General features: G+C 37.2%; 1 protein-coding gene across 1 annotated transcript; it reads right to left on the bottom strand.

Annotated features, from left to right (window-relative positions):
• Positions 1–1,422: 1,422 nt before the first annotated feature.
• On the bottom strand, positions 1,423–23,308 carry LOC102801059 (protein maelstrom homolog). Its single transcript, XM_085499344.1, has 11 exons — positions 23,070–23,308; positions 22,332–22,442; positions 11,286–11,370; positions 10,524–10,733; positions 9,821–9,957; positions 8,325–8,524; positions 7,699–7,761; positions 6,827–7,073; positions 5,851–5,932; positions 4,178–4,267; positions 1,423–1,744 (listed from the first exon to the last, which is right to left on the bottom strand). Exons 1-11 carry the CDS (start codon positions 23,208–23,210, stop codon positions 1,437–1,439), a joined length of 1,674 nt encoding a protein of 557 aa, XP_085355470.1. The 5' UTR covers positions 23,211–23,308; the 3' UTR covers positions 1,423–1,436.
• Positions 23,309–25,923: the final 2,615 nt, after the last annotated feature.

Genomic DNA, 25,923 nt, shown 5'->3' with positions numbered 1-25,923 from the left:
GATTGTAAAACTAATGAGGTCTGCGCAATGTAACAAAAACTATGTACCAAGTTTAATTGAAATGTGATTAGAACCAAAAAATTATGAATTATTATGCTAATTGGGGAAATAATATGAACAGAGTTTTACCCCAAACTAATTAGGTTTGTACATTGTCCTAGAGCATCTTTGTACTAAGTTTCATTAAAATGGAAATTAGTACTTTAGATATCAGTGTGAAAGCTTAAAATTGGTTAATTATGAAAATTGGGTAATTAATATGTACAGATTTTAACCCACAATTATCCAGGTCTGTCTATTGTCCTACAGCATCCATGTATAAACATTCATTGATATGTGATGATTACCGTAGTACCTGAGATATCAGTGTGAAAGTTGGAAATTGGTTAATTATGCAAATTAGGTGATTAATATGCACAAATATTTACCAAAAACTAATTGGGTCTCTGCATAATTTTAGATTCATTGAAATGTGATGATTAGTACTTTAGATATCAGTAGAAAAGCTGAAAATTAATTATGCAAATTAGGTAATTAATATGCACAATTATTTACCCTGAAACTAATCAGGTCTCTGCATAGTCCTAAAGGATCTATGTACCAAGTTTCATTGAAATGCGATGATTAGTACTTGAGATACCCGTGGAAAAGCTGACAATTAACTAATTATGCAAATTAGGTGATTAATATGCACAAATATTTATCCGAAACAATCAATCTCTGCATAGTCCTTGAGTATGTAAGTACCAAGTTTCATTGAAATGTGATGATTAGTACTTGAGATATCAGTGGAAAAACGGAAAATTGACTAATCATTATGCAAATTAGGTAATTAGTATCCACGGATTATTACCAAAAACTAATCAAAACCTAGCATTAGTTCAGAAAATAGCTAATTATCATGCAAATTAGGTAATTAACGAGCATGGATTTTTACCAAAACATAATCAAATCTGCGCATTGGCCCAGAGCATCTATGCACCAAGTTTCATCAAAAACCGATGTATGGTTCTTGAGATAGCAGTGGAACAGTCGGACACACATACACACACAGACACACTAACTGCAAAGACTCCCATTTTGTGCTTCGCACATGGGAGTCAAAAAGTTGATTCTGAGTCCCTAATAGGAAAAGGGGTATGCTACCTGAAATCTACACAACTGTTAAAAGGTAGGATGGACAATACTCTATTCTTGACACAGCTGAGCCCATAAACGGGGAAGACTAGGTTAGGTTCAAAATAATAATTTGTGTTAACTACTGGTCAGCGACATATGAAGTATGTGTGAAGTTTGAATGTAATTGGTCCAGGCATGTCTAAGATAAAGTCCAGGTGCACAAACAAACACAAGCACAAAGGTGAATCCATAAGTCCCTGTTTTCGAACTGTGTTCGAATAGGGACTAATAATGACAACAATGACAGACATAACTCACTACTTTATTATTAATATGAGCAAGGTATAAAAAGATGGACAGTCTAAATTATTATTTGGAGACCATCCCTCACCTGCTAGATATCCCCTGCCTCTTTGATGAAGAAGAAGATTTGAAATGTCTCTGATATTATCTTTCTGATATGGCGTTGCTATGTCTTGAATGCTACCATGGTTATGGGACTGGGATTGCTGCCATTCTGCTGGTGGAAGAGGTGCCACTGAAGCGGGAGGAGCGGTAGAATTCCCAGCATACTTCTTTTCGAGTGTACTAACCTTGCGTTGGTCTCTTCTTGGAGCGGCAGAAGCTGTAGCAATGTAAGGACAGAGAATAGTGTTTTTAAATGCATGTCACATCACAGATTGCAATAAATTTCACTACAATAATGTAATTAACAAATCAACCAACAAGGAGCATATTGAGTTAGTTTCAAATAGTTTCAAAGTGTCAAGTCTGTCTCATTTAAAGAAAGCTACTGGTTTTTAGCCTCTGTTGGAGTCCCAGCAATGGAATTGTCTTCTTAGTATTTCTTGTGACCCTGAATTTAGTTCCATGTAAAATGAATGAAGTGCGTTCATTCGCCGTAAAAAAGGTGTCTCACTAGTGAGGCGGTCGGTCGATAAAACTGTTGTAATCAAAGTCATCACTATGAAACTCAGCTTGTGATATATATATACACATATTGGTTGAAATCTTGTATCCCAATAATAAAACTCTACTTTGAATAAGTATCCCGCTATGACTGCCAGTCCGATCAGGTCCGAGTTGAAATGCGTTATGGGTCCAATGACGACGACTAGAAGGCTGGGTGCGTCGCAAATGTATCAAAACAATCTTTATTGTAGCAAAACAACTTCAACAACATTGGAAGCAACTGCTGTACATTTACCGACAATGTTGATAATAACTTGCTGTAGTGTAGCAATATTTAGTTAAACATAATCGTTCAAAGAATGACTGAAACGATAGTAATAGTGTTAATTATTATACTTTGATTATGAGATAAACATTACCGACTTTTAATTTCATATCTACAGTCTATAAATTCAATACTTATTTATTTTTTAGGTAATGAGGAGATAAATGATCTGTGTTGGGAGTGGTTCAAGAATGCAACATCACGCCGGCTACCCGTAAACGGTCCCATGATTCAAGGGCGAGCTCTGAAGTTTGCAGCTGACCTTGAAAAAGGTGATTATAGGGCATCCAATGGTTGGCTGGAGTCTTTTCGAAAGCGCCACAACATAGTGTTTGGAAAGATGACCAGAGAACATGATGATGTGTCAAGTGAAATTGTTGAATGGAAGCAGAGATTGCCATATGTCACATGTTAAGGCTACAGTCCACGCGATATCTTCAATATGAATGAAACTGGTTTATTTTATAAATGCACAACTGATAGTTCCCTGCATGTGAAAGGAGAAGATTGCAGTGGTGGCAAAAAAATCAAAAGAACGTTTAACCCTCATGTTATGCAGTAATCTGATAGGAGAATAGGAAAAACCAATGATTATTGGCAAATCTCAAAAGCCACGATGTTTTAAAAACATAAATCCCAAGATGTTACCAGTCAGTTACTATGCAAACAAAAAGGCTTGGATGAGCTCAAATGTGTTTGAAGACTAGTTTTGTGGCTTTGACAGAAGACTAGGTCGCCAGAAAAGAAAAGCTCCACTCTTCCTTGACAACGCAACATCTCACCAACATCTTAACTTTCGGAATTTGAAGTTAATATTTTTCCCACCGAATACAACTTCCAAGCTTCAACCCATGGACCAGGGTATCATCCAGGCATTGAAATTAAAATACAGGAAGAAACAACTCAGACATATCATTGCTGAAATGGATAAAGACAAGTGTGGTCCTGAGCTGGTAAGAAGCACTAATGTCCTCAAGGCCATTCACTGGGTGCAACAATCATGGAAAGAAGTAGAGGACACAACAATCACCAAGTGCTTCAGAAATTCTGGATTTCATCCTGTTGACATCAACAGCAATACAACCATAGCGGATGAAGATAAAGACATTGGTGATGATGAACTGAATACCGCCGCTTATGAACTTTTTGGCTGTTCATTGCAAGACCTGGTAGACAGTGATGTTAACTTGTTGACTACCAACAGTGTTATTGACTGGGAGAGATCCGCTGTAGATTTATTTGGCAGAACACAAAGATGACAGTGACAAAGAGAATGTAGAAGAGGAAGAGCCCAAAACAACAATCACAGATTTGTCTACAGCAGCAGATAAAATTGAAGAGTTGAAAGAATTTGCCATAGCACAGGGACATTCTGATTTGTTAGAGCAGTTATTGAGTGTGCAAGACACAATATACATTAAAAGACACTTGAAAATTAGAACAGCTAAACAAAGCAAACAGAGTGATTTTTTCAGTAGGAAATTGAACCAAAACTGCTGCTGAACACTACTCATAATTGTGTAATGATTTTTAATTCACATAATGCGTACAATTTAACATTGAATAAAATCATCATTTTTTTTATTTGTACTAAAGTGTTTGGATACTGTGTACAGTAGTGCGATATTGTGTGTGAAATGGAGTTGCAAGTTCTGTCTACATACATACCGGTGAATTTAATGCCTAATTAATATTCATGAATAAATTAGTGGACCTGTCTATAAAGGCCACCTGTTTTTAAAGGCCAAAATCTGGGTGGCCACTATAGACAGGTTTGACAAGTTGACAAGAGTAGTAAATAGGCTGCAAATATGTCCTCACCTCCAAGTGCAGGCCAGTCATCATCACCATCTGGTACTTGGTCCCTCTTGGAATTTCCCTGCCATTTTTCACAGAAACTGGCTGCTATACCTACAAGGTACAAGCAGTCGGAAATAATCAACCATGGTATACAACAGGAGTTTACAGCATAAACTACAAACCACTCAAATTTTCTCTGCTGGGAATTTCTGCAATTAGACGATTTTATTGCATTTGTGAAGACAAAATTTCATGAAGGTTGGAATTGTTGCGCTTAATTAAATAAAGTTATTATTATTATTATTATTATTAAGGTCACAGACATTCACGGCGTATGACCCCAGAGAAATTATCACTGCTACTGACTCAAGAATTTGTTTTTTTTGAGATTGAAACAGATATCGTGAGGTTATCACCTGATGTACAGCTACTGTAAAAATCATATTTGAGGCAGCAGCTTTAATAGAAGCCGCACTTCTAACTTGAGACATTGTTTCATGTTGAAATTGACAAGTTTTTATCCCAGAGAAACCCTGCATTATAAGCCGCACCCCAAACTTTCACAACCCAAACAGCCACCACATATTTCAGAAAAAGATATACCACTTGATTTTAAATTAGGGCATAATTTTTCGAACATTTCAATCTTTCCTGATGCCTAGATTAGAGTCTAACTTAGATTTTCCTTAGTCATTGACGTTTATTCAAGAATACAGTGTTTATTGTGGGTAGCGTGAATGGGTAAACTGCGTTTCGACAATGAGCTGTTATTATCGTCTGTGTTAAATTCTTCTTCAATGCTTAGCTTATCTTTCGAAAACAACTAATTTCTTGATTTAAAAAAAAATCTGAGAGATAATCATGACAGTGGTCATGAATTTGCAGTTGCTGCCATTGACAATGGTTTTTAATGATTAACTAAATTATTTGAAGTCTTGGAAATATACCATATTAACACAAAACATCACAGCTATGAATACTATGCCCCATGGTCATGTGATAACAAAAATACAGACTACATAAAAATTACTGTAAATGGCAATCAGGATATTTTTTAAATTTGTTTTTCATCAAACAATTTAATATTTGGCAACAGTCAAAGAAATCTATTAAAGTAGTAGCCTAGTGAATAAAATTAGCCTTTGAACTTCCAGTCAATGTAAGGAAGAGTCACCAGCCAGTTTCAGGAAAATGATGTTGTATTCAAAGTAATTGGCAGCAATTTTGTTAGCATTGAGGCTTTTACCATTGGGTGCTATGGTTGAGACATAGGGTGGCCAATTTATACATCACGACTTATTGGATACTTTTTGTATTTATGATTTATTAGTTACAAAAATTCTCTCTTGCTTTAACATTGTGTTTTACAAAACTGTTCTAAAAATATGTATAATATATTTTCCAAATATATTGGCCAATTTTCTTAAACTACAGAACTGTAATGCACAACACAATGAAGTTTCATGTCACCATGGAACAATAAGCTCAATAGTAATACATAATAAACCAAGGAAATATTCATGCAACAAAGTATTAGTATGCTTCTAGCACACCCATGTAAAAAGTGGTACCGAAAGTACCACAAACAACACATCATGCAACAGCACTCTCCTTTCTCCAGAATGATGACTGGTACATTGCAAAGCAATGTTGTGTCCAGAGTGCACCAAACTAGTTCACAGTTTGACACTTACCTGGAGTATGTGGTCTTCGTAATGGTTTGTCGACGGGCATCACACCACGTCCAGCACCTAGGGCAGGCGGCACTGATGATTTCTAAAGAGAGAAATACAATTTATAAGTGTAGAGAAAATGTAAAATACATTTGAGTACAAACAAGTCATTGTTAAATGACACAGTCCGTTCCAAAATTTTGTGATCTGACATATCAATTTGATGCTGATGAAGTCATTGAGATTAGATTGAAACCATTAATAGGAGATGGATTTGTAAAAAAATTATGATTTAGTGCTTTTACACGAGGATTGGAGATTGGGCAGTCATATTGAATCAAATTACAAAAATAATGTTCATGTTCATGTATCTATTAGTATACTGTCTTTGTATAAAATTTAAACAGAAATGTTCATTGCATTCAAGCTAAAGTAGCATGGGTACCATGAAAAACAAGATGGCCGCCAGTCTACCATATTTGTTTGAATCACAAAAAAAAAAAATGAAATGCACCTACAACCCAATATGTATGATCATCATACAAACTTTGATCCAAATCATCTACGAGAAACTGCTGCGAACACGTTGAGGTATCAGAAATAGCAAATTTTACATCCAAAATGGCCGCCAGTCTGCCATTTTTGCTCCGATCATAAAGTAACTTGACGCGCATTGTAAGACATTATGTATTGTCTCCATGTAAAGTTTGAATGAAATCCGTTAATGGGTATTCGAGATGTAGCTTCGGACGTATGTACGTACGAACGAAGGGATGGACGAACGGACGGAACTAACCCAAATTAATAGTCCCCGTTCTCACACTTCGTCCGAACAGGGACTAAAAATACTTTTCTGTCTGTAGTTCCACATGGATGGGCAATTGTCTTGTACTTTCTAAACTGGTGGAACAATTCTACCAGACATATTCAATATCTGATGACGACTATGAATTTATGTGTACCAATGAATGTTCATATCTTTAAAAAAATTTCTCACCTCTGAGAATGGTCTGAAATCACTCTCCCGCCTCGTCATGTCTGGTTCCTGGAATCTTATATTAGTCACTGTATTCTGACTATCAGACACTCTCTGTCTAGAAGGCTTATTCTGCAATGGTCTCACATCCATCTTCAGTTCATGGGGTTCAATTAATGTGTAAACTGGATCACTTGGTCTTTCTGGTAAATGTGCACCAGTCAGTTCCAGATTGTAGATGTTAGCCAGAGCATCACTCAAGCAGAAACTATAGAGAAGGAATATATATTTAAGTGATTGTTTTATTTGGCTGTGAGTCCATGGTGTGCCCCCTGTTTTGCCGAAAAATAAATTAAGTTATATACTTGTGATTCATTTGATTTATCGATCTTTATTCATAACCATATATTTTCTTTGCATTTCATTTTTTGCATGTATTGCTATGAGAAATGAGCAGCTTTAATTTGGTCAATATTTGTTTCGAACATCAGAGTAAACACCATATTTGTGATCAGTCATTTAGAACGCCTCCCTCCCTCCCTAAAAGTTGTTACTCGACGCAAACTATGGTAAGGTTGTATGTTTTTGGCGCTCTTTTGAGATTAACTAGATTAAGTTCTAGTTTACATGACGTGTCCGTTTCAGTTTTCACCACTGTGACTGAAGATCAACCCCGCCCCCCACAATAGTTTACATTGGGTCTGTTTCATAAATAGGGCATTTAAACCTAAGTCTACTTTTGTTACTAATCAATGGCACGCAATGGTTTAAATAATTAATAGTTGCACTCCATGCAGCACGAATAATGTCTTCCATTGATTCATGAACAAGTTCTTCAAAAGTGTGATGAAATTAAATTCTAAAAGTGAACTTAAAGTGAGAAAATAACATACCAGTATCTTTTGCAGATGCCAAGGGAACAAAACTTTACTTCTATTTCCTCGTGGTATGGACACCTTGGAAAAAAAAAAAAAAAATGAAATCAGCCCAAGTTTGAAAGAAAACACTAAATCAGCAATATGGCAAGCTGATCAGTGTTACAACCAGGAAATGAAAAGTGTCCGTCTAAAATTTATATTGAAATGCAAGATAATAGTTGAATCAATTTTTGTTGATTCTTTATAGCTATTTTGTAAAAAATGGAAATATTCAATCACAAGTTGTGCCTGTCTAAAATGTGTTTGTTTTACAATAATAGGCAGACAGGTTGCTGCCTGAAAAGCCTGCAGCAAATTGACTAAAGGCAAACAAATCTACAAGACAAATAAAATAATCAAAGAAAGCTTAGAAAGTACTCATGTGTGCTGAGAGTATTGGAGACACATTAAAAATTAAATTAAAATTACTTGTAGTTGAGATATTTATATTGGAAAAGTTGAAGACTGACTAATTATGCAAAATAGGTAATAAATATGCACAGATTTGAGTTTAAAACTAATAATCCCCAGGGTGGGGATTGACCAATGACATGTCTGACGCAACAACTACCATTCTTACGACTAGTACTTTACAATTTTACCTGGTGTTTCGTTCATAGTCAAACACAGATGTTGTCAACAAATCATGTGCCTGGTTTTTAGACGGGAAACCACTACTACCATGTGCAAATAAATCCATGACCAGACCTTCCAGTTCATACACTTTAGTGATTTTATTAGAAGTACCTGCTTGGTAAGCCAGCCAATCTAAACACCATTCTATTTTGTTACAGTCGCCCATCTATAGATATACAAGGGAAATATGTATGATGTTTAGAAACAACTTCAAATTTGATTTATTTATGGACATACAGACACATAAACACAGGATTAAAACTCATGACCATGATAAGGTGCTGCACCATTGTCAAGTAACCGTCCCAAAAAACAAGCAGCCTGTTGGCTGAGATAGCTCCACTGTTAGCACTACACATTACAATTAAAAAATAGAAGATATCATTAGAAAATGAACAATATGTATAGTATCAAAGCAATCAGACTTAATAATAACAAAAAATATTCACAAAAATTAGAGAATTAAAGATATCATCACAAAATGAACAAATCTAAGAGAGGTCTACCCAAGGTACATATACACCAAGTATCAAAGCATTCAGGCTTGTAGCTTTCAAGAAGAAGTTGAAAAAGTAAGAAGTTGACACGGACAAGAACGGACAATCACTCGTATGATAAGCTCTGCTTGACAAAGCCAACAGCAGAGCTAAAAGAAGGCTGATCCAAAAACACCATGTAATAAACACAGAATTACAGTGACTAGATGAATATGCACAGGATGAATCACAACATACATGTATAAAATCAAGTATATCTCAGGGTCAGAATGATCTACTGTAAAATACTTTATTTTAGCTGGAATTAATTTTAGCTGAATTTTGGGTGTTTTGTATGGAATTTGTTTTCACAGATTTTTGATGAGTTGAATGTGAAATATAGGAAAAAAGGTATATTTGCTTGATTTTATTTTCACTGAATCATTCGAAAATAAATTCCAAGCGAAAATAAATTATTCAACAGTATTCAGTTATGACTGTTCACAAGGATAAGTTCAATAAGATATTCTGTGGTATGGAGGTCTACATTAATTCACATCTGGTCAGCAGGAAAATGCTGCTCCAGGCGGATATTTTTTTATACATAGCAGCAAAAGACAATATCGACAGAAAACTTTGGCAAACAGGGTTCCATAAATGAATGGTTGTAAAACCTAACTATTTCTTTTGTGAGCGTGCTCAGTAACATGACCTGAACATGACCTGGAAACTCAAAATTTGATGTTGAACAAATGTTCTGTAATAATATTAATAATTACCCAAACATTGTCATCTATAGAAAATCAATGGGAAATTTCAAGCTTCTGACAAAATCTCGCATTGAATGTTTAGAATCACATGATCAACAGGTTAATTTCTAGTCGCAGCATCATAAAAGGTAATTATTTAGTAGTTATTGCCATTTTGGATATATTTGAAAAAAATATTTATTAGTTTAGGTTGAAACAACCAAGATGATTACTCACAGAGCAATAAACTGGAGGGTAGTTTTGATTTCCAAGTTGATTACCACGAATGAAATCCAGTAGTTCCTGACAAATAGTGCGATAACTACGCTCTGAGAGTTCAAACTTATCTATTGGTATCTGATGTGTATTTTCACCTGTAGAATAAAATATATGACATTGAGATTAACATTTATTGTTGCATTCCCATTATTATATGCAGAACAGCTCAGATTGGTTATTGTGACAACTATGAATATACATATACAACTAGTTGGTCTGGCAACAAATCCAGAAGCACTGGAGAGAGCCAACACTGTTTTTCAAGATATACTGTATACCAGTACCGTCAATGCACGATTTTGGGCTGCATCAATGAACACCAGCGAATAACTAGTCTTGCCACTAAAATCATGTGGGATTAATATACAATAGTGAATATCATGCAAATACAGACTTTTTCAGCCAAGATCATGTGCACGATGTAAGGATAAATCTTCTCTTCGCAAAAGGGCTGTGATATTTTTATAACATGCCTCTCAGATGACTAGACATGAATTTTATTCTCAAAATACATCACAGGTTATCAAAATCCAGTAGTAGTAACAGTCCGTACAAGTAGCACACTTCAATCGACTGCAAAATCCCTGTATCCAATTTGTGTGACAGAAGGAATGTACGGAAGTGCACACTGGACCTAATATAGAACATAAGCTTTACTTACTATCACTTTTACAAATATATCTGAACCCTGTAGGTATAGGAGGTGGTTCAATAAACTTGTGCCATGATTTATGGATGCCCGCATTGAGACTGAACTCCACACATGCTATTTCACATGGCAAATAACGCATACCATTACATTGCTCCATGGGTAACTCTTTATTACACAGTGACTGTATGTCTATCATGTAAAATGTCTCTAAGCAAACTCCTGTCAAGATAAAAATATGCAAATATTAGTGGTAGGCTACTTGACAAATCACGTACTCAATGTAAAGACACTTCCTATAAAGCAGTGCATGATGGTAAAGTGAAAATGCAGCTTGGATTCAAAACTGCTGTAAAAACACTAGGCCAATTACAGTTGACGTAGCGTACAATGGACATGAAACAAAATGGCCAAATTGCTAAAGAGGAAGCTTAAAGTTATAGGATTACTGTACAGGATCTGCCAAGGTAATAGTGGAGAATTGATGATGATGATGATGATGATGAATAAAAAGAACCTTGGTGAGTTAAGATCAGTATAGATTGAGTTCATTTTCAGTTATTCTGTTTATAAAATGCAAACTTATTTCTCTTAAATTTCAAATTCCATAACTATAGTAAGATGTTTTGCAAGATCCCTATATCAATATTTGATTTTCTCTTGCATCAATGATGTGCGAGTGAATAAGCACATCCTGTTGCGTCACAGTGAATATGTGTCTGTCAGTGGCGCATAATACCCGCTTAGATTTTACACTGGTTTGGACTAGCGTACCTTCACCATCTGGCCACTTTCCACTAACATTCTTTCTCTCATCTCGTCTTCTCTTTTCATTTATTGCAACTGGATCGATTCTTTCCTGTAAAAGGAGATGTAAACTAAATCACATCCTACATTTCGCAAGTTATACTGATCAGAAGCTGACATATTATGCCATTTATTGACCAGAGTTCCCGCCACGCTGGTTGGCAGTGGCACTCAAACTTAGCGACCACCATTGAGATGCCGCCGACCAGGACTATTGATTGTATTGTATTGACAGACAAATGAGCTGAGGGGAAAATAATCCTGCTGTGTACATCCTGTAAACCCATTTTCACCTTTGTGCCGGCAAGTGTAACGATTAGCCGCCATCAACGACGTGTGAACGTCTACTTTGGTCGGCCTTTTCCCCACGATGACGTGGTGTACTTTTGATGCGGTAAAAATAATGAAACAAATTGACACATGTAGTGTATAAAATAAGTTGGGAAACGGGCTGCAGTATCACAATTGTGACGACTCTTTCAAGAGAAGTACTCCATTTATTATTGCTTCGTTCCAGTATACATATTTCAGCATGTCTTTTTCAAAGTTTTGATTCACCACTATGCTAAAACGGAACATATGGAGCAAAGAAAATCAGCCACCCACACCAAAGAAGTCCAGACTCAGCGATGACAAAACTATCAGTAATAGTTCAAGCCGACAAAGTAAACAAGCTTCGAAGTTTCGCAATGAGTGATTGAACCTCACCTCACACCACAAAATTTGAACCACTCCTGGACTTACTTACACAGCTTGGCTTGCCTGTAAAAGATGAACTGAACATCGCAAAAAATGTTACTTACTGCAGCGACGCGTCTATCTAAGAAATGATGTCATTTATATCAGCGTAACTCGAAGAAACTACATTATTACTGCTGAAGAGGTCTAACTATTTTTCTATTATGTTGGATGAAACTACCGATGCTAGTGTCAGTGAACAACTCGAATTGAACTGTTGATGATTTGACGAAACAGGCAATCTCTGTGTGCATTTTCTGAAACCAGTGTTCTCCCCAGGCCATTTTAGCGCAGCGGCCCTATCAAATATTCCCCCGGCACTATTCATTCTTCCCTGGCGCTATTGACTCGGGCATCGCGATGTGATTACCACCATCATATTAGACAGACAGCCCTGTTTTACTTCCTGCACATGTTGAGGCTTTCATTACTGTCAAACAAAAGTCGATACTATCTGAGAGACTGCGTAATTAACACCTGTCGGTGGTGTTTCGTTGGCACTCCCGGGCGGAACTCCCGTAGCTACATGGTTGGCTGTTCACGTATACCTGTGTTCAAAGGCAAAACCCTTCACACGATTTAAAAGAAAGGGTACATTATGAATATGCATAATCTGTGAATTCTTTTACAATGAATTTAAAAAAAATAAAAAGGCTTGATGTTCGTCAGCGATCAGATTGTACCTTGCTTTCGCATCGTAAACACGCTCTCGAGATCGCCAAATATGCAGAAAGGAAATCAGTGTTCGCGTCCCGACCTCCAATCATGGTTCACGTCACCGTCTACTCCGACGAAACGCAAACAAGATGGGCAATCTAGTTCCAAATTACGAGAAAGTAAAAATAGAAAGACTGGTTTTCACAAGTCATGGTTAACATCGTATGAATGGTTACCACAAACCCCAGACGAAAAACGTATGGAAAAAATTATTTTAATCAAGTCTCTCGAAGGAATGACTGCGTAAACAAACAAGCAAATGGGGTTAAAGATCGGGCCTTGTGTTTTCAATTGATTCTTTCAGTGACCATTTTGTGTTTCGCTTCTATTTTTCATTTTTCGATCACAAAAATAATTTATAAAGTTGATTTTTGGCAAAACCAGGTATGTTGTGTTTTATGTGTGGAAAACATGGTGAAAGAGCAAGAATCTATGTCTGGATTAAGACGCCATGCACAGCGTGAAGTCGGACATGCATAAACTCGCCAAACTAAAATGTAAAAAAAAAGAAGGTGAAATTATCTGACGTAAACGGCAGAATTATAGCAGCAATGGATCATCATATAAATATGGAGAGACAATTGTTTATTTCTGCCCTTAGATGTATGTATTGGATCTGCAAAAACGAAGTAGCACATACAACGAAGTTCAGGACATTGCTTGATTTGGTGAACAGTGGTTCATGCTTAAAACACTTGAACAAGGTAAAGTGTTTTTTAATCTTTTTTTTTAATTATTCCGCTTTCCTTATTTCTAATTTCATTTAATTAATTTCACTGATTATTACAGTGTGGTAATGCCAACTACATGTCAGAAAGGATAATTCAAGAGATGGTGGATGTCTTGGCTCAGGTCATTGACAAACTTTTTTTAGGGTTTTGAGATGCACAATATTAAAATACATTTTTTCTTTTAATGTTTTCAGATTGTGAAAGCACTGGGCAGAGTAAAAACAACCCTTAGAAACAGAATGTGTGAAAAGACCTTGAGTAATCTTCTGTTCATTACATTAGAAGGACCCCCAGTAGAAACCTTTCCCGATGATGAGGCAGCAAATATATGGGCTAGCATCAGAAATAGACGATTAAATATGTCATCATAATCTATGTTGGATAGAAAACAATTTTTAGAATCATCTAATACACTTGCTGTAAATACTGTAAATAAATGTTCAGTTATGTGAATAATAAAATTATACCATCTGAAAAAATTGTATTTATTTTGATGTGTGTTGTGCATATGCAACTTGAAATAGAATATGCTAATGTTATGCAAATGAGTATGCAAATAAGTCCAGTACCTATCATTTTTTTCTGGGGAGAACACTGTGAAACTGATAGAGCCGTTGAAACCAAATGCCAGTGAAGCATCAACGATTTCATTAAATGCTGTAACCATTACCGACCATGTGACATCGTATATAGCCGACAAAGAGCTCAACTACGGTCGACTTGTTGGAATTGGAACTGATGGAGCCGCTGTTATGACTGGGATACACAACTGTGTCGTCAAGCGTATGCGGGAACGTGCAACTTCAGCTATCGGTCTTCACTGCTGTGGTCACCATCGCTTCGACTCAAGCTGTGAAAATGATTCTCTAAGTCAAAAAATTTAACTCCGTTTTACGTCAACTATATGATTTTTATAACATCACTGTGCGTACTGCAGGTCTTCATGTCATCCAAGCCACGCTCAATGAGAAATGGCATAATTGCGTCTAAAGGAAACTCTAGTTAGCGTACTCATCAGCCTTGAATGAGAGGGAGAGGAACACGATGAACATTGGTATATTTCATCTGATTTCCTCATATCGATTCATTGCTACGATGTTGTTATGTGACCTTTTGCTGAAGTTATCTTCCTTGTGCAAAGTTTTCCAAGGACGAGAATTTGAGTACAGCTCAATTCAACCAATGGTACAGTCAACTTTTAAATCCATTCTGCAAATAAAAATAGGCCAATGGCCTGTTGCCTAACGGCTATTGTACAAAAGATTAGTGCTGTATATGCCACAACTTTTCGTTTAAATTTGTACATTTAACCCTTTTCCAGTCAAGTCAGTGAAAAACCGCCGTCAATATGGGTATGCTAGAATTTACCACTCCAGCTAGCTAACTGGTTAAGTCGTTGAAAAACGGCCTGTTATTTAGGTTGCTCAGACGGTCAAGCGTTTATAATATGTTGTACGGAACCTGATATTTTACACTTGCGAAATTATGGAGGGAGAGAATTTGTTTTCGATTCCGTCAAGTCAAATAAATTAACCAAGTAAAAAAGAATGTAATTCTATACACTTGTCTGCTCATTTCACTATTTTACCAACACAACGCGACGTTTGCGACGACGTAAAAAAAACGCCTTGACCACATTGCAAACTGCAGCATTACAACCGTATTTGAACGACACGATTCACGATTATAACGGTAGTAACGTATTTTGACCAGCTTGGCAAATAGTCCCGGTCTTAGAATGAATAGCATGACAGATTCTAACGGCTGAGCTTGGAATGTCTGCAATCACCAACGTAAAATGACCGGGACAGCTGGTGGGAAATATTCAAGTCTATGTGATTTCACCGTCTGAGCTAGCATATGCAATTCTACGTGTATGCAAATTGTAACCAATCCCTGTTCGAAAAAATAACATTTATTTACATAACAATAAATATTCAAATTGTGGGAAGATGCAGTCTTGTGGACATCCGGTCGTTCAGTATAAATATGGCCGAAGAAAGTGAGATAAAGGCAAGACTCGCAGTATGCCTGCTTTCCGACACGTACGTTAAATGCCATCCTATACAGATAGGAAGTGTTTTATGAAGGCAAGAAGGAAACTGAAGAAAACGCGTCAATCGTGCAGTGGCACGAGGAGTGATAAGTTTGACATTGACACGACAGATTTTTCACCAGCAAAGCGTGGGAAAAGAAAGAAATCCAAAGCAAAGGAAACATTTGACGTCTCTGAGTTACCAGCCGAACGTACCACAGAAACCAGTGATAATAGTCCACTCAAGAAAAGGCGTAAAAAGTAAAAGAACAAATGCAAGTCTCCTCTGTCAATGAACATGCGATTACAGAAGAAAGCTTGAAGGACTGCGGGGGCAAACTAAGGGGCAAACCAGGATGCAAATGTAAATCGAAGACGAACCGTAAAGTGGTTGAATTGCCAGTTGCCGACAAAGCAGATGCCGAAGAAACGGGTGTTGGTAACGCTGAAACACAACGTGCCGTCGAAAATGTGGTAACATTTTTGCAAGACAATGTTTGCGATTCGAAACCGTCGACATCCGCCACAACTGCCAACACAGAAAAGCAGGGGCCTGAACATATCGACCCAGCGAGTACGCAACAATACGTCGATGCACCAAAGAAATGGTTCAAGAAAATGTATGCGATACAGAACAATCAACACTTGCGAGTTTCCCCGAAAAACAAACTATTAAAAAACGAGTTGTGTTTGCACACGCATCGCCAATGGACACTAGTGATGATGAACTTGTATTGGACGAAAAAACGGGTGAGCTACGACACAAAATACCAGATGACTTCATAGTTGCAAATGACGATGATACAGATTCAGAAAAGCGATGAAGATCGTGCTGAGAATGATGATTTTTTAGAGCAACGTTACCCACCTGTACTCGATAGCGACATTGAAATTGAATCAGACACAGAAATTGGTGCTACATGCGATTATGTTGCCTCCAGCACTGGTGAATGGAGAATGGCCACGGAGGAAGACGGCGATATATTTACTATTCCAGTTTTTGAACACGAACCTGGACCAACTTTCGAACTGCCTTCATATGCTCGTGAGGTGGAATATTTCTACAAATTTATCCCACCAGAACTGATAGAACTGGCTTCCATCCATACGCCAAATATCATCAAAAATACATTGCAAAAAAAATTAAATGCCCGCTGGCGTAATACAAATTTCAGTGAAATGCAAGCATTCTTTGGTGTGATGATATGTATGGGTGTTGATCACAAATCAGCAGTCGACAATTTCTGCAGAATATGGGAATTGCATCAGTAATGACTCGGGCCAGATTTCAAATGCTAATGCGTTATTTTCATTAAGCTGATCCAGTAAATGACCCACGGCGGGATTCTGACATTGAACGTCGTCGTCAACGTTCAGAGGCCAACCCGTTGTATAAAATCAACCCGTGGCTGAAACCAGTACTCGAAAATTGTCAGCGATACTACCAGATGGGACAGGAAATTTCGATTGATGAGGGTATGGTTAGATTCAAGGGACGGTCCAAGTTTAAGCAGAGTTTGTCCCACAAACCCGACTGCGATGGCTTCAAAATATGGCAGGTGTGCGACTCGACAACATCTTGCATTGCAAACTTTGAACCATATTTGGGGGTAAAATATAAAACTACAAATGAGGGGGGAAGGAAAGAAACTGGGACAATCAAGAAGACAACACACCGGTTGTTACAGCCCTTCACAGAAAAAAACCATATTCTTTTCTGTGATTCGCTTTTTACGTCAGTTAACACAGCCTTTGAATTACAAGACAAGAAAGTGTACATGGCCGGTAGTTTTAGCAGACGAAATCGGAAAACCATGCCGCCGCAATTAATTCCTGAGGGGAAAAGCAAGAAGCTGAAATTGAAAATTGGTGAAATGAAAGCAGCAACTAGACCGGACGACACTATCAATATTACTGCATCCCAAGACGACAGCACGCAAATATTGATTTTAAATACAATCTATCCCCCACTGGCTACGTCGGCAGAAGCAGTAGATGACAAGAGCCACGTGCCTGTATCGTTACAATGTTACAGACATCACATGGGTGGAGTGGATAGTTCTAACCAAAGGCGAAAATACTATCACACGGGCAGAAAAAACAATCGTTGGTGGATCTACATGGCCTGTTACCTCATAGATGTTGCATTGGTCAATGCTTATGAACGTTTCAAGGCATTGAATCGCACGATTAAAGTAACGCACAAATTCTTCAATATTCGCACAGGTAAACAACGGATTGGTGGACACTCGAGTAGAATTCAAAAATCCTTAAGAGAAGTTGGCTCTCTTCCAAGTTACACATCATTTATTCGTAGTGAAAACATGGATTCGCACGAAATATGCAGACTACCCGGGCGTCAAAAATCGTGTAAGCAGTGCAGCAAGGACGGGAGAAAAACAGCGAGTGGCAGATTATCAGAAACATCGAAAGGATGCCCAATTTGTAAAGTTCACCTTCATGCGGGCGAATGTTTCTCTGCTTTTCATCACAACATGGCACGGAGGTGAAAAAGCACCGTGGGAACACAAACACGAAGTACGGAAGAGCAGCCCTCGACATCAGGCAGACGCATGAGAGCAGCCCGCCGGGGTGGACGACTAAGAAAGGCGTACAACAAATAAATTTGGGACTTATTACAGCGTCACAAACTGTACAATAGTTTGAGTTGGTGAAAATACGTTATTGTTAATTTAGTTTCATGCTCACTCAGTATTTATACATTTTAATGTCAGGATAGTTCATCGGGTCTAGTCGGTGGAAATACGTTTCTGCGCGAGTATATATACACGCCAAGTCCCTGCAGTTACGTTCTCGCTAGTTCGTTTTATTTCAAGTCGTTAAATATACGTTGAAATATTTAGTTAGTTAATTGGGTCATGTCGGTAAATATACATTGCCGTGTGAAGGTAATCCTGATCAAGTCGTTGCAGTTACGTTCTCGTTCGTTTTAGTCTCAGTTTGAGTCGTTAAATATACGTTGTAAGTGTGGGATTACTAGTACGGTTAAGTGGGTTAATATACATTAGAGCTTGAATATAACATCAGTCAAGTCACGGAAAGTACGTTGTAATATGTTACACATGTAGTTCAAGTCGTTGAATATACGTTGTAATTTGAAATGTACGTTGACAGGTCGAGTAAGTCAAACACGTTTTCCTCTGTACATGTCCCAAACATCCCCATACTCGCACGTTTTTTTTTTTCTTCTTACTTCGAACTTGCATTTATGTAGTGACCTTGTACTTGCTTGTAATGTGTTTTCAATTAAGCAATATTTATTTCAATGTTTAACACGTGTTTATTGAGACTGTACAAAGGGCAAAACATTGTTACTTAACGACAGTAAAAAATGTGTATTCAGGGATCTGCCCACGCTGGTCGGCGCCGGTCGCTAGCGACCGGCACTCAGAATTTCCGACCAGGACAAAAAGTTGGCAACCAGCACTATTCTATTTGTTTACGATACACACAGGATAACGTCCACTATACCATTATTCTATTGTCCTTGTTGGTTTTAACACAATGCAAACAAGCAGCCTCTTGGCTGAGATAGCTCCGCTGTTTGCAATGCACATTTCAATTATAGAACAGAAGATATCATTAGAAAATGAACAATATGAATAGTATCAATGCAATGGGAATTTCTGTTTTCAACAAAAATTCAAAAATAAAATTTTCACCATAAATGATTGTGGTTTTTAACAAGAAGAAAATATCACTTTTTACCGAAAATGACAAAAATATTCACCAAAATTACTGTAGATAATTAAAGATATCATTACAAAATGAACAAATCTGAGAGAAATCCACATGTAGTACCTATATATGTAATATCAAAGCAATTGGCGGTTTTTAACAAGAAGTCGAAAATATCACTTTTTACCAAAAATGACAAAAATATTCACCAAAATTAGAGAATTGAAGATATGATCATGAAATGAACAAATCTGAGAGAGGTCTACCCAAGGTACATATACACCAAGTATTAAAGCATTCAGGCTTGTAGTTTTCAAGAAGAAGTCGAAAAAGTAAAACATTGACACGGACGGCGACGGACAATCACTCACATGATAAGCTCCGCTCCACAAAGTCAACAGCGGAGCTAAAAATTAACACGCAACAAAACTTGAAAGAAGATACCGCTGTTCAAAATCAACGTACACATGTAACATCGGTCTAATGTGTTTTTGTTTTAACCTCCGATTGACATTCTGTTAGTTTTAACAAACGAACCAGATCGGAATAAGTTAATCTGCACTTGCACTCGAGTGCAGTAACTGTCATTGATGTTTTTGACTTCATGACTCGTTCATAAAATTAAATTCATAAGCTATATTCAGTAAGCGATACAAGGAATACTAATTTCTCACTATTATTTACCAGCGTTCCATCGGAAAAGAAAGCAATTAAATTCTTGTTGCCACTTTTGCCGTAACAAACGAACGACACGCTTTGAAAAAAACAATGGCTGCCAGGTCAGAGGTCAATGTCTCAAAATACGCATTTTAGACGCGTTTTCAAAAATAAAGTGTATATATTTTTTCACTTTTATTAAAGCATATTAATTTTACATGGAAATATTTAAAATAAATAAAAGTTAAAATAATTAAAGTAGTTAAATTGGAGCTAGTAGAATGGAAAATGAATATTAATTAGCTCATGAATATTAATGAGCTCATGAATATTAATTATCAACCAGCACTCAAATCAAGCTGGGCAGAACCCTCGTATTGAAATAAAATGGTGATTTTTTTTTATACGAGAAATTATTTTCCATGGTGGTAATGAAGTGTGCATGCTTAACAGATTGCAAAAAATGTGAAAACTGAGGTCGATACAGTCTGTTAACTATGGCCTATTTTTGCAAAAATATCTGGCAGGATAGCATGCACAGATGCTAGCTACTAGAGTGCATTGAATCATGACCGTTTTTCACCAACTTAACCTGATAGCATGAAACTCCCCTGACCGGAAAAGGGTTAAATGAAATATCGCCAAACAACCACACAAAGTTGTCAATGGAATAATAAACACATGTATGCCTAACACCAAAGCATTGGAAATAGTGGTTAGTTGAACTTCCATTTTTAACCAAAAATGACAAAAATATTTGCCAAAATTAGAGAATGGCCATGGGACGAACAAATCTAGTAGATGTCAACACAAGGTACATACACACCAAGTATCAAAGCATTCAGGCTACCGGTTTTGAAGAAGAAGTCGAAAATAGAATGTTTGACCAATAATGACCATTTTAAAATATTCTGAACTGAAATCAGGTCGGGTCGTAACAGCCGTTTTTTTTTTTCATTATTTTCGCCTCAAGTTTCTACCTTTCTACTGTCGATGGGCCTCAAAATTTTGAGGGCGATGGTCCCAAATTGGTCCATTTCACGACGAAAACCGTGTGAAATGGGAAAACTATGACGCCTCGTGACATAACGATAACTTAGTCAAGATGGCGGCCAACACGGGGATTTCGCTGTAGTTTTCCCACGCTTTTCGTCTTGAAATCGACCAATTTCGGACCATCACTCTCAAAATAATTTATGAAATATTTTAGGGACCCATTGACAGTGGAAAGGTAGAAAATAATGAAAAAAAAATTTCAGTTCGGTAAAATAGGGTAACTTGCATAGGATGGAACTGTAGCTCCATGGTTTCGTGTAACACCATGACAAACGAATAACCACTTTAGTTCAGTCTTTGGAAGGAATTCAGTCGATTTAACAGGAGAATCAACCTGCCCACACAGACAGAAACAATTCGACTGACCAACACAGGGACGCACAGACTTATTCATAAACAAAGTTATTCCAACACCATATTATAGATGGCACTCTCACTATAGACTGCCACAGTAGAGTTTTGGGGGGCTAATTTGCATAATTGTTGGCAGATCGACTTCTCATTAACAAATTACCATCTACACTCATCAAGGCATCCACGCACCAAAAGTAGAGTCAAATGGTTTGGTGGTTTTTGAGAAGAAGTCGTGCACAGACAGACAGACGGACGACAGATGCAGGACAGAAACCCAACCCATAGGCTCAGTGGACCTATGGTCCGTTGAGCCAAAAATGGGTGATAGACAATATTCACTACAATTACAAGATACTCTTGATCTTCTTAAAGCAAGTGACATCACTGTGAAACAGTGAGCCAATGATGCAGAGTATATTCAGAGCAGTGTTCGTGAAAAGTATGTTGACCTGCTAGTCAGCTAGAATTCCCGTTCAAGTCATCTTGGCCCAGTTCAGTATCTTCAATTCAGACTTGTTATTCGGCAACCCACAATCCACATACGGCAATGACTCCGTGAAATCGTTAGCACTCCATTTTTTACAGAAAGCTGATGAACCCGATGTTACAGCAGAGGTCATCAATGAATGGAGTAATTTTAAGAGCTACGCTTGTGAATGCATCTTGAAAGACGACGATTTGAAATCCGATGCCGATATTCTCTGCAAAACTGCCTTCGTTCAGCAAGTATTCCCGAATATCGCAAAGCTGACGAAAATATACCGTGTATTACCATGTCACACTGCAGATTCAGAAAGGACTTTTTCCCAACTCAAACTCCTGAAAACAGTCAATTTGACTAAGTTAATATTCGTCTTCACTACAATGAATCCAGTCGTGCATTTTTCGAATTCCACTTCAGATGTGAGCAAACAACAAACCTAGTATGTAATGTCTGATTTTTCATGGTGCTATGTTCTCCCCAACTATAAAGTGGGTCAAACAAGTTGATTAGAAGACCCTGAAAAATAGTAATAACATTCTTACGCTGAGACGATGACCAACAGAATCTATACGACTGGCGTCTTGACCATTCTTCAATCCTTTCATCTGTTTAGCTTGTCTCTCATAGACCTCCTTCTCAGCATCAGGCAACTCCTGTCAAGTGGAAACAACCATGAAAATAATTATAGAAATCACTAACTATAATCATTTGACTTTAATAGCACTCTCGCTCAATTAAGAATCTCCTATTGGAGAGGGTATATTTTCAATTTCTTTCAAAATGCCCAAAATTTGATGCTCAATTATTAAAACCTGGTCATTGTACATACTAAAATCTTACTGAACTATGCTTTGACAATATCCTGTTTACCACAGGTGTTTGTACAGGGCTCTCCACAAATTCTTGGAAGGGCAGCAATTTGCATATAATTAGCATATCTAATTTGCATACCAATGTCAAACAATCAGAAATAAAAATGTTAAAAAAAATCTAGCTACTTACTTGAATAACATAAAATACACTGTACAAGTATTACATATTGATGTTTTTGAACTATTATCACAAATAAATTAAACTGGAGAAAAATACAACTTTGTGAGTCGAATATCAATGTTTACCACGTGTGGAGACTCAACTTCCGGTTTTGACTCGGGAGACGGGAAACAACAGAAAGAAGTGGAATACAGAAACATAAATCACGCTGGCCAAGCGTCATTTATTCATAAATTAACTGAAAATGTGTAAAGCCAAGCACTCGACTGCTGCTGTCAACGTTTTACCTTCCACATCGGGTGACAGATTGGCACTGCGTCTTTCATTCCGTTCGGAAACTGGCATCCCTGTCGTTTTAGCTCCGGCATCATTGCTTGCATGTACATATAAAAACCATTGTATATTTTCTTGTTTTTCTTCGGGGGCATCTTGAATTCTCAGCGAAAAAATTGCAGCAAACCAGAACTCAAAATAACAACTTCGGCTAATGTGTAAATCACGTGACATTCTCGCGTGATCGGTCACAACTATTATCAGCAGGGGTGTTCAATGTCAAGGGCAAGTCTTCTATTGTTTCTACCATATTGCGGAAATAAACTAGTACCGCTACAACATACTTTGTTCAGATATTTGAAATGGTCTAAACATTGATCTCGTTTTTGCTAGTTCCACGACGCTTATAAAAAGAGCATAAGGGAAAGAGCGCCCTCAGAGCTCAATACGGAAATTTGATTATTGGACAAAAGAATTAACGTTCATGATACTGCGACCATATCTGGATAACAGAAGGACCTACGTTAATGAGGAACCTGTTAATCCTGGAGATTGCACCAGGAAATCATTGGACACCATTGCCTATGTTGTTTCTCAGACTACCACTAGTTGTCTAAGGTTGTTTGCACTGTTAACCCATCGTCCGCCTGCACGGTGTTGTTCCGCTCGGACATTCCTCCCTCCACAACAGTGGAGTGCTTTGCCGGAACATTCACCTTGAAAATTCAAGATGTGTTAACCGGTCTAAAAACTATTTTGCACTTTATGAGTTACGCATTTGAAAATTTGAAAGGCTTTATGAATACGATAGCGGAGGAATAAAATAAAATAAAAATGGGTACATTTAAAATATGATTATTGTTTAGGCTTCATTTTTTATATTATTTGTTTATATTGTTTATTAAATATGTATTTAATTATGTATTTTTCATATACTTTATTTTCCTTTTATTTTTTAGTTTATTATTTATAAGTTTTGGCAATCGCAAACAAAAATAATAATAAACTACAAAATAATAAACAAATATTAGAAATAATAAAATAAAATATCTACAACTAAGAAAATGTGATATACGCCACACAATAAATCAGATTTTAATCAGATTGGTGAAAGAAACAGTGCCCCATCATGTAATAAAAAAGAATGGTACCAGTCAAACAAAATATTCACGTAGACGCGAAAATAAAACTGTGTAAATATTTTCCAGGTTTTTCATGTTTTGGAAGGCATAGAGATTAGAAAGCAGGCAGTAGAAGCAATTGTCATATGACCATATATTCTGCTGTCGCGTATGAACGGTCCAGTGGCGATCTAGCATTGAGCTACATGGTTAGTTTAACTCGTATCCGTGCGTAATTAGACATTCTTCAGGCTGGGACTAAACTGCGAGATGACATGAACATGTTCTTCCCATTTTATAATTGATTTTCACATTTTCAGTAGAGCACTAATGGATCTCGAGTATTAACAAATAGCCGGCATGTTATCTCTGACATACAGACTAGAGTACAAGAGTGAGAGAGTACTTCAAGTTGCAATACTAGTACTGTGCATGAAGATATCATAGACCACTGACCTCACACCTTCCAGTACGTATACAGCTACAATAAGTTCTCATTGCTGAAGTTGAAGCATACAGGTAGGTGCTGCTGTATTGGCCCCTCATTTTCAAGGTCGGGTCATTTTTGTTACCATCGTTTTTAAGAATTTTAGCCATTCTAGCGAAATCTTTATCATTTTTGGCGAAAAACTTAAATTTGTTAAAGAAAAACGCCCCAACCATCAATCTTTTGAGTTCAGTTCCCAGCTGCCTGTTACTATCCAAACTACGGTAATCATAATAATGGTCAATATCGATGTTACACGTCTGGCGTGTTTTGCCATTCCACAAAGCACTTAAGGTAAATAAATACCGACCGATTTTGTTAATTTTGGCCGTATTTACGAGTTTGTTTATAATAAAAATAATAACACTTCCACCATTTCCAAGCGAGCGCACGCGGTAGGGTCACCGGTTTATCGGTGCGCACGGGACGCGATATGGAGAAACGTCCCTCGTGGCACAGACCTGTATCATTCCACACTAAATGTTTATACCCAAATACAACTGATAGGTAGTAATTCACAATAAATTACATTTTCATTTTCTTATTTATTCAGCTACTTCTCATAGATTACAAACTGAAAGTCGCACCAGCACATTCCAGCATCAAAGTGTTTGTGTTTTCGTATTTCTTCAAAACAAAGCATTACTGTTTTATAGGGATACTACTTTTTATTCGCCTTTACACGTAATGGCTGTTATTTTGATTACATTTCCACGAATCAAATAATCGTACACATTGATTTTAGTCAATTTTGGGCAAACTGTGACAAACGAAGTCGTTGCGATTCAGTCAATTCAATACGACGCCATGTAGTCGCCCTATTTCATTTTTGACTCCACTGTTTAGTCTCTCAAGGTGATGACGTATTTGACCATTTTTAATGAGGACAAAATACTAAGATTTATTAGCGGTATATTGTTCATTGGTGGCAAACTATATAAACCTTGAACTTGAACTTGTTGTATTTTTGTTACACGACGTGCGTAATTTAGATGGACAAACATATGAAGCTGTGTATTGGGATGTATTCTCAGATGCCAGACTGCCAATCATATTGCACGAACACTGCATGCTCCTTGTTCAATGGACGAAATTGTAACTTGTATTCTTGGCTCGTGTGATAAGGCGCTATTCTTTAAGCCTGCTCAAGTAACTACTGTAAAATGACTAATTTTCACTGGGTTTAAATTTCATTAATTCATGATTTAGCATTTCAGGCATATTCAGTGCGGGTTTTAAATTCACGTTTTTTTTTTCATT

The sequence above is a fragment of the Saccoglossus kowalevskii genome, chromosome 5 (assembly GCF_978046115.1).
Source record: "Saccoglossus kowalevskii chromosome 5, keSacKowa6.1, whole genome shotgun sequence".
Taxonomy (NCBI): Eukaryota; Metazoa; Hemichordata; class Enteropneusta; family Harrimaniidae; genus Saccoglossus; species Saccoglossus kowalevskii.
Note: the sequence above shows the minus strand (reverse complement) of the source record. Positions and strands in the feature narration are given on the sequence as shown.